This window comes from Triturus cristatus, chromosome 6, assembly GCF_964204655.1.
Source record: "Triturus cristatus chromosome 6, aTriCri1.1, whole genome shotgun sequence".
In the NCBI taxonomy this organism is placed as follows: Eukaryota; Metazoa; Chordata; class Amphibia; order Caudata; family Salamandridae; genus Triturus; species Triturus cristatus.
The window spans coordinates 1,777,498,539-1,777,509,366 of record NC_140589.1 but is presented as its reverse complement, the minus strand read 5'-3'; the positions used below and the strand labels follow the sequence as shown (position 1 = coordinate 1,777,509,366).

At 41.6% G+C, this 10,828-nt stretch overlaps 1 protein-coding gene across 1 annotated transcript; it reads right to left on the bottom strand.

The window, feature by feature from the left end:
• Window positions 1-8,936: 8,936 nt before the first annotated feature.
• LOC146821983 (taste receptor type 2 member 2-like) lies at window positions 8,937-9,800 on the bottom strand. Its single transcript, XM_085609949.1, has one exon. It carries the CDS (start codon window positions 9,798-9,800, stop codon window positions 8,937-8,939), a length of 864 nt encoding a protein of 287 aa, XP_085466075.1.
• Between the last annotated feature and the right edge of the window lie 1,028 nt (window positions 9,801-10,828).

The following is a 10,828-nucleotide window of genomic DNA, read 5'->3' as shown; positions in this document are numbered from 1 at the left end:
CGCAAGGTGCACATAGTTTGCATTTTGAAGAAAGGCTCATATCTTTTGAGTTGGAAACACAAAATGACAGCTTATGAAATCTGATACCAATACCAATGGCTCAGACAATTATGATAGTGAGGACGAAAGCGTTCATGTATGTCCATGATTCTTAAAGGTACTTTCTTACAATCTAGGTTTGCTCAAAGGATTTACCTTTTAGGGTGGATTGTGACTATGCCGAGGACGGCGAAACTTGTGTTGCATTTTAGGATGGTGCCACTGGAGAATGAGGTTGATCAACTTGGGCTTTGTAATGGTTGGTCCTAATGATGTTTGATCTCAAATAAGTAGGACAACTTTGTGTTTGTGTGGATTTAAACAGCCTGAATTGCAGTAAATTATAGACAAGCATCCTCAATCCAATGTATCAAAGATGCTAAGTGCCTTAGTGGATGAGATTGCTGTCAGTATATTAGACATGTCATTGGTGTAGCAATAAAATCATTTACATGTAGATTCGAAATTCTTTGTAACACCATTAGGGACATACTAGTGCCTTTTGTATTTTACAGTGGCATCAGCCGCTGCAGTTTTCCAAAGTGTGGTTGAAGTTATGAGTTAAGTTTTATATTTTCAAGATTATATTTATTAATCCTGTAGGATGTTGGAGGAAGATGAAAACATTTTGCGAGGTTTTAAAAAGGTTGAAGGGATGGGTTATGATGATCAAAAGTGAAAATGTCAACTTAAGTTGATGGTTGTAATGTATCAGGGACATCCAGAGTTAAACTGAAATGGTGAATGCTGTTATCGGGGCAACAAGCAGCAAGACATAGATTGTCGCAATCATTCGTGGGGCTCACAGCCTATTTATTTATTATTTAAATTTATAATGCGCGACAGCTACCCATAAAGGGATTCGCGGCACAAAAGCAGATCAGAGAAAGTGTATAACAGGCAACAGGCTATTGGTTAAAAAGCCACGTCTTCAAAGATTTGCAAAATTGGACGTATTCTGTCTCATTACGGAGAGCTATGGGCAGGGCATTCCAGAGTGAGGGGTCTAGGTGCGATAATGACCTTCCACCTACCCGAGATAATTTAATTCTCGGAACAAAAAACTTCCCCTGAGTGGCTGAACGGAGGTTGCGAGGCGGGACATAAGGACAGACCAGCCTACTGTTATAAATATGTGGGCAAGTTTGTTTACCACTGGGAAGTCTGATGAAGAGAGTCTTTTAATTTACGTGGATAGAAGAAGAAGAATGTCAAGAATTGGTTCCAAGACAATGTATCATTGTTTTGATAATGCGGCGGGGTCACCTGCCCCAAATCTGGGATGCTTACTAATTTTCGGTCTGGTGGTCTAAGATTTTTGCATTCAGAAACAGCCCCCAAAGTATGGGTTTGGATCAGCAACACAAAATAGCAATGATTTACACGTGTTTAGTAATTTTCTCCTGCCCACTGGAGCAATTGGTCATTTTAGCTGTCCATGTTGACCATTCTGCACTTAGATTTCAAATACTGGAGCCAGCTCAGGCTCAGGGTAATTTGTTTGTAAAGCTAAATGAGTCCACTTTTGGAAGCCTAGCTGCTGTTATCCCACTACTCAACCTAGGGGGAGGGGAGACTATGAGTTTGATGGGAAAGAGCCTCACCCAATTATGCCATGACTCCCACTCTATCATACCAAACTCTAAATGAGTTCTTCTGTCTTTGCGTTGCATTAGGCTTTTTGTGGGCCTTGTGCAGAGTCCGTGCAGCGCTACCCTGTTCAGGCAGTGGTCGCTTAGTCACTTGACTGCTGGTTGCTATGGAAGCATCAGCAGTCACGATTCAGGGGTTCACTGGTGTGACAATGGGATGCAGCAAACAGGCCTCACACTCACTGCATGGACATCTGAATGAACACAACAAAGTGGGAGTTGTGGCTCATGGGTCTCATATGACATGACAATGCAGGAGTGGAAGCCCATGGCCCTCACGCAACATCATCATTGCTGAAGACAGGGTGCTCACCACAGTGCTGGAGTGCAGAATCATGGCCATCCCATGGACATCTGCTTTGGGGCCAGAGCGCAGGCTCACGGGTCTCACATGGACCTCAGCATTGCGGAAGATACCGTGCACCTCGGCAATGTGGGGGTGCATGCAACCAGGATGGACAGTAAAGCTACAAGAGGCAGGGTGCACAATAATGCAGGGCTACAGGCCCACACGCCTCACAAGAGCCTCAGCATGGAAACATGCAGGTCAATCTAAGCAGCAGTCACAGACTCTCCTTCTTTAAAGGCTGGGTCTCTGCAGTCTCCATGTAGCAAACTCTGACACATGGGCTTTAAAAAAGCCACAGAGATCCAACCCATAAGCAAGAGAAGAAGTGTTTTCCAAAATTCTTCAAAGTGACTTAATCTGTCTACCACTTTGCTCACATTAAGTGAGTATTCGGCCCACAGGCAACGCATATCTAAAGCTATTTCTTTCTCACTCCAATTTCATACCTGCAGGGAGGTCCTCTTCACCTTACCCAAACTTGCCCAAGGGGAACAAAATTGATACTTGCTGCAATTAGTGTCAATCCAGACACTACTCAAAACGTGTCCATCTCTTCCAGCAAGTGCTGAAATTATCTCATTGGGCCACTTATGTAAACCATCCTAATATAGGGAGACGATAAGTGTCATGTCACCAACCCGATTATCTAATGGGAGGGTTCACTTTCGTAATATGCATTCGTAATAGGCCTATCGCAAACAACAGTGACAATAGGCACCCCTTTCAAGTTCCTCTTTTCAAAGTCCACAAATCAGATATTGTTCATCCTCTACCTACTCTGGCCTTTGGCTGCATATTTGTAACAGTTTGATCCAACTTATATAAGTTGGGCCATAGCCCATTCACCGCAATACAGCTCACAGAAATTGCCAGTTCACCTGTCAAAAGCACGCTCCAGATGCAAGGATGCTAATGCATACTCTTCGTACAAACCATTCCTTCTGCAATAACCTCTGCTTTCACAGATTCCTGGAATGGGTGGAGAGAGGTCAGCGAAAAATTCAAAGAGGAGAAGATTAAGAGGAAGATGAGGTCACAGAGGTTGTGGGAGCTGTTTTTGGTGGAGAGAGCACATAGAACGCTGATAGACAGGCTGCAGATGGAGGCCCTTCCCATCAGGCTTTGATAGTCTAAATCCTTAATTAGAGAGACAGAGATTGAATCCTTAAGGGGTTTGAGCTGCAAAAAAAATACCTAATGTTTGAAAACCACTCTTTTGCAGTGTTATATAAGTCCCTTCTATGATTTGAAGGATAATATTGGCAGGTGACTTTAATTGTGTCCTGGATTTAAGAGTGTACAAACTCCTCCCATGTCTGTAATGAAACCCGGTATGGAGACAACTCTGAATTAAGCAATTACCGATTTTAGCCTGGTGGTCATTTGGCGACTTTACCAACCACAGAATAAGGTTTAATCCTATTATTTGTGTGTGTATGAGGGCATAGTAAATTGGACTATATGCTGGGATGCGTAGAAGATCTTTCAATGTTTGATAAATTGTCCTTTTTAAATAGGTTTTCATCTAACCACACACCTTTAATCCTTTCACTGTTGCCTAGATGTGATACATCATGCATACCTTTATGGTAAATGCACACCAAGGTATTGACGGTTGGGACATTTGTAGGACATCTGAAGGAGGATACCACCCTGGTTTTTGCACATAAATATAAATCCACCAAGAGTAGAGGCACGGATTGGGAAGCCTACAAAGTCGCTCTTAGTGGGGAGTATATGCCCCTGATATTTGGAGCTAAGCAACAATTGGAACGTTCTCTGTTGGACCTAGAAAGGACGAATGCATAACAACATTTCCAGATGATGACATATTCTAGGGCTTTCCGGCAGTGGCTAACTATGATGTGACAGACAAAAGACAGTTGGACAAGTTTGGAAAAGGACACACATACACAAATATAGCCAGTTCCAGGAAGGGGTTAAGTTAGGGCAAGAGAAGAGAGAGAGAGACCGCAAACACACATGCTAGTATTCAGAATTGCAAGTGGCCTGGGTATAGTTGCAAGGGATCGTATTCATGAGGAGTATTGTAGTCCTGACGCTGACTGTCCCCCAGAATATATCAAGATGTACTTCAAGAAGCAGAACTCCTGTGCCTCATTGCTGAGCAGCACCTACTCTTGGAAGCCCTTTTTGTACTGAAATAATAGAAGGGGAATGAAAAAAGGTGGAGTGCCAGGAGATGAAGATATCTCAATAGTTTTATCAAATGTTGCCCTTGCTCCTGTTGGAAAAGCTGCTGGAGATGTTTTTCGATGCTCGCAAATGAGGGTAACTTCCTCATTCACAAAAAGGGAGGCACTGATAGTGCTGATGCCCAAGGAGGGGAAGGACCTTGAGGTTACCAGCATCCTATAGGCCTCTGTTGGTGCTCAACACCAAAGTCAAATTGTGGAACAAATAGACTATTTGGAGTTATCGGTTTCTTGATTAAGGATGAAAAGACAGGATTCATTCAGGATAGGAACACTGACATGTTAAGCTTGCGCTGCAGATGTCTGACGAAGAGTATGCATTAGCATCCCTGCACCTGGAGCGTTCTTTTGACACGGTGAACTGGCAATTTCTGCGAGCTGTCTTGTGGTGTATGGGCTATGGCCCTACTTATATAAGTTGGATCAAACTGTTTTAAATATGCAACACAAGGTCAGAGTAGGTAGAAGATGAACAATTTCTTATTTGTGGACTTTGGAAAGAGGAACGTGGCAGGGGTGCTCATTGTCAATGTTGTTTACAATGCAGATTACGAAAGTGAATCCTCCCATTAGGTAATGGGGTTGGTGACATGACCCTTATCCTCTCCCTATATTAGGATTGTATACATAAGTGGCCCAAGGAGATCATTTCTGCACTTGCTGGAAGAGATGGAGAAGTTTGGAGCAGTGTCTAGATTGACACTAATTGCAGCATATCTCAGCTGTCCCCCTTGGGAAAGTTGGGGTTAGTTGAAGAGGACCTCCATGCAGGTATGGAATTGAAGTGAGAAAGAAATAGCTTTAGATACTCATTGCTGCAGGACGAATTCTCACTTAATGTGGGCAAAGTGGTAGATAGATTAAGTCGCTTTGTAGAATTTAGGAAAACACTTCTTCTCTTGCTTGTAGGTTGGATTTCTGTGGCGAAGATGGTACTTCTGCTCAAATACCTGTATGTGTTGTAGAATACAATGCGCCCGGTCCGATTCATACATTCAGACGATTGGATAGCTTGTTATGTTCTCTGTTATGGGCTGGCAAGCACCTAGGGTAACCCAGACAGACTAAAGCTCCTGTGGGTGGTGGGAAGACTAGCCCTTCCAGATATATTTTTGTATTACACTGCAGCACAACTACAGCATGTAGTGGATTGATTCCAGGAGGGCCCTAATTCGGAGAAGGCGCTTATGGTTGGTACCTGCTTGCAACCCACAATGCTGGAGTTCTTCGTGAAGGATCATGGAGTCTCAAAGAGTGCACCTTACCTGGTCGCTGGGTGGCTGAATAGTGCACAAGGTTGTGGTTTGGCTTCTATGTAGGTCCCATTGTGCTACAGAAAATCTTATTTGGGCTGTGAAACCATTTGAGAATAAGGCAAAGGACATTGCCTTTCGTTCCTGGCAGGAAAGGGGCTGTACAACTCCCGGGGATTTGTTCTTATTACGTTTTAAGAAGTACAGGAGCATTTTGCGTTGGGAGTGGGACAATTCCTACAGTATGCTAGGGGAGCCCATATAGCATGCTTCATTTCTAACACATTCCTGAAAGCCCCCACTGAGCATGGGGTCATGCTAAGATTACTAGATTTGGAGGGAGCAGGAAACTGATTATTGTGTTGTATGCTGCATTAGTACAAGATGGGGGGGTGACACGGGAAAAGCTCAAGACAGCTGGAGGAATTGACAAGGTCTGAGTGGAAGGCCACATGTGAGCAAGTTAAGATGATATATCCTAATGCCAGTTTCAAACTGATACCATTCCATTACTTGCATAAAACTTACCTAGTACCCCATAAATTGGCTTTGATTTATCCGGGTAGACTGGTGCTGCAGATGTAGTGAGCCTAAGGACGAGTTCTTACTTATGATGCAGGTGGGCCAAGGATGGAGTGCTTCTGGAATGTTAACGACTATGAATGGAACAATGGGGTATGGCTGTAGTTAAGTTTTTAATAAATTGTTCGATAGGTATATGGCCTAAACAAAAACATTGTAAAAGGAGGCTGAGGAAGTGAGCACTAGGAACTGTCTTAGCAAAATAGTGCATGAAGAGAGAGAACTATGGGCCTGGTTTAGATCTTGGCGGACGGATTACTCTGTCACAACGGTGACGGATATCCTGTCCGCCAAAATATAAATCCTATTATATATTCTAGAGAAGATCTTAATCAGGCCATATGTCTCTAAGGATTGTGTTCGTGCAAGATGGTGTCCCTTGCTGCACAAAACCAATCCTGCACTATGGTGTACGTGCATCTGCATTGGCACTAGGCAGTTCAGAGTGCGCCACTTCAAGGAGGGCGCAGAAATGCTCCTTATCTTTGCAAATATGGAGCATTTCTGCTTTCTCCAAATCATGCAAAGCATAGCTACATTGGTTCCTCTGGGACCCAGGGTTAGAGTGGTGGAAGAAGGACTTATTAGAGTGGGCTCTAGTGGATGAACAGCATATGAAGCTAACTTGAAGGGACTACCAAGTGACCGAGGACCTTGCCTGATGGGCAGACAAGTTAATAAAAATATCTGACCCTCCAAAAAACAGGCCACATGGAATGGGGCAGGAGCAAAAGGGGGAGTATGCACTCCCTGAAAGTGGAAATGGGGAACTCTTGAGAAAGGTTTGGAAATATAAATATGGCTAAAATGTCCCACATCAGTAGTTTTAATGTGCAATTATAATGTGATGGAACATTCCAGTCTGATGTGCCACTGTATTAGTTATGTGAAAAAAAGCTTGACAAATAGATTTTTTTAAAGCATGCAATTCAAGCATGTCAAGCATAGTTTCTGTACTACAAGGGCGCTCTCCCAGTACAAAATGTATGATTCACAGAAAGCACCCACTCTTGTGCTGTGGTGCAAGGGTATGCTTGTTGACACTCCCCTCCAGTAAAAAACCTATACTTGACAGAAAGCATGCACCCTTGCACTATGGTGCAAAATGTGTTCATTAGCACATGGAAACCTAAAGTATAGCAATGCTGGTGGTGAGAAAAACAGACCTAAACTGCAAAAGGGAATCCCCATACCCTTTTTAGGTTCTGGAAATGGGGGAGAAAACATACCAACTAGTAATAAATATATTCCCGCTTAACTAGTCCGTAACCATGCACTTTATACAATGAAGTTATCACTGTCATGTGATCACAAACATAATGAAAAATGAATAATTTCATGTATATTGGGTCAGTGATTTGTCTGAATAATTCAAAGTGGAAAGAAATAGAGGCTAAGCGGAAATATAATCCTTACTAGGAGAGAAAAACAGAACCACTTCTTAATAGGTGTGGCACTATTTTTTCTCTCCTCCTTTGACGCAATGCAGCAAACTGAAGGAACTTTGGCTCCTGCACTGCGCTGCACCAAAACATAGTATAAACTTCTGCCCTTCTACCACTCAACACACGCCTAGCAATGATTCCATACCCAGCACCGAAGGTATGCCTGCCACCCCAGCACATGAGCCCTTATCCAAACCACCAACCAAGCTATTGACAAACAGGTGAAGCCATCCAGAGGTGCATTTATTCTTACCAGCTATGGGGGTTATATTTGATATTTCCAACATAAATGAGTCCAGTCATCTGAGGTGCCAGGCTTAAACAGCTATAGTATCTTATCACGCACATATTGTGCACCTGTGTTCATTCAAACCATTGAAGGCTCACCCAGAATAAAGAATAACGTGATGTATCTGTTTTTCAAAAATGTTTTCCAACCTAAAGTGAAACAAACAAAAAAGTCAAGCCTCTTTCTAGGGCGTCGTAGTGTTATTTAACTGTTTAATCACGTGACACCTTTCAGCTAACCAAGTTTCTTGATCTCTGTTTATTCATTCTGTTCATTTTCAGCATTCATTTCAGTCCTGTTGTCATGAGTGTAAGGTAAGTCAACACTTCAACATCCAGGGGAGGGGCTGTTCATGAATCAGCATTTCTTGATCTCCCTTCATTCCCTTGGTTGATTTCCTTCTTGCAATCAAGAGTCATAAAAGAGTCAAATCTTGATAATCTCTGGCAATTGCTTCCACTCATTCCTGTCCTAGCACTTTGAGTTGAGTTGGAGAATGAATCAGTGTTTTTAGATTACAGTTTATTCTCAGAGTTGGCGTCTGCCCAAGCAATGAAATTTGAGATTGAGTTTCCATTTCTGGATCTACTTTTCCACATTGAGCTGATTCCTATCCTAGGAACAGAAACTGTGAATGAGTCTGCATTGCTCAATCTGTTCGTTGCAGCACTGACTTCCATACTTGAGCTAAGAAGACGTCGGTGCCTTTTGACTGCTGGTCATTCTTAGGCTGATTTCTGCCCTAGGACAAAGGACTCCAAAAATAATGTTCCCCATCTAGATTTCCGGTTATCCACTGCTGTCATCACCTTCCCAATGCAGTGTCTGTAATAAAAGCCCTTCTGGAAAACACCTCATTCACAACTTGGACTGGCAGGGCATCTGAGAAGCTGAATACCCTTCTCTGTAGGAGCTGAAAAATCAAAACCTATCCCAGGATTTGAGCCAGTTGTAGAAGCAACCAGAGACTCCCCAATGGATCCAAGCCAAGGAAGAACATAGTTTATTAAATAAAAACAAATTGTCTTTCACAGCTGTCCCATGAAATAATTTGATGATGTTTTGGTGTCCCTGTTTTCATTGGTGGCTATTTTTAAGAAGTACTTTTAATTCAAGAGAATATTACTCCCTGGAGAAGCCTTACAAAGGCCCGACTAAGTTTCGAGTTTCCCTGGATAATGATAGCAGCATGAACAAATTGAAAGGCATTGTACAAAACATTCAAAATATAAAAGTCAAGGCCATTGTATGATAATATACCTGGTGTGATAATAATGGAGATAACATTATAGCAAATAAAGCATGTAGTGAAAAACACCATAAATCTAATAGCCTGGTAATGTGCATCGAGAGATGGATTCCTGGGAGACTCTACACTGCGTTCAATACGTGTGGTGTGAAAGCAAAGGGATGTGATCAGCAGGGTAGCTGAGATGCAGATTATTGAAATAGCCAAAAAGAACAGTAGGCATACCACAGGGAAGGTGCTCAGAAAATTGATCTTTATGTTAGGAGGCTTTATGGAGGTGTTTAGATGGAGGTCATCAGATGAATTGTTAGCCTGTATCCTGTAGAACATCCAGGCAAAAGGGACACTGGGGGCTGAGGAAGTCAGCACAGATCCTAGAATCAACCAGGGTACCATTTTGGATATTTTCATTTTCAAATGGATGAAGAGTGGGTGGGTGTAGTTGGCAATCTTCACACAGTATAAAACAGAGAGCCAGGTTACCAACCAAAGACTGGAACAGTCGAAGAGCATCATAAGAGCCATCAATGCATTTCTATATTCAAGAGCACTTTCCCATTCCGTGGATATTGTCCGAAAGAGGGTTTCCATAAAACAAATCCATAGTAGAAAGAATCTGGATATGGCCATGCTGGTGAGAATAATATCAGCGGAGTTGAGACGTCGCCTTTTTACCCAATCCATCCCATTCACGACTGTGATAAAAGCATTTAATGCAATTCCCATGATGCATTCAATTTGTGGTATGATAGCACAAAATAAAATGTCTAATGATAACATATTTCACTTTTTGACTATGCGAGTTCCTGGGATAATTGAGCTAAGTTGCTTTCTTGCCTTCTGTTGACATCTTACGTTCTAATGAATAGATACCTGCTCTTTTAGTTTCACAGTAGAAGCACAGACCTGTAAGCAAATTAGAAATTTGCACCAGTTATGCATGAACACACTGAGCAGATTTGCTTAGGTCTTGCTTTGAATAGTTTGAAAACAGCTTGCATGTTATTGATTCCAATTTCTATCTGCTTGCTCTTTTAACATATGAAGAGTTTTGATTGATGGCTTACATTACGAGCTAGCATTCCAGGTGATGCAAATGTGGTAAAGCTCTCCAGCTCATTGAGCAATCTTTGCATGTTCATTCTGGTCTTGAATCTCTTCCCATTAACTCAAGGTGTGCGTGAGATGTAAAGGTACTTGGAACTCATTCTGCAGTTAGTGCTCATGAAATGTCAATAAATCCATTTCCGGATCTCAACTCATTATCAACACCCTAACGAATAAACTGGGATCTGGACCCCACCCTCCCCTTTTATTTGCACAGCGGTGTAATTCTTTTTTTCATTTACATTTAGAATTTTTAAGAATAAAGGAAAAAAAATAAGGTGATATCGCTTTTTAGTAGCAGGATGTTGGGTCATAGAGGGAAAAGGTGGGGAGAATTAAGAAAAAAATATGCCTGTTTTAATTAGTGTATAGTTTTACATGTAAAATTATATTTTAAACGTTTAGTTTGACATTTTATTGGTGTTAATATTTTATTTTTAGTGTTATATGTCACAGATTTAGTATTGTTTAATAGACTGATGTCTTTCGTTACACATTTTTAAAATTGGATTTTTTAATTTGACAATTTAAATTTGTATACGTTATTTCCAAACACAAAAAATCCTTATATTTTGTATGTAATGTAGAAAATATTTTTTATTATATGCATTTTTTATTTTTTCACATTAGTACATATTTATAGAATT

What these genes read in the sequence shown, in the direction of transcription:
- LOC146821983 (XM_085609949.1), bottom strand. Translation starts at nt 9,800, where the DNA reads ATGGGAATTGCATTAAATGCTTTTATCACAGTCGTGAATGGGATGGAT.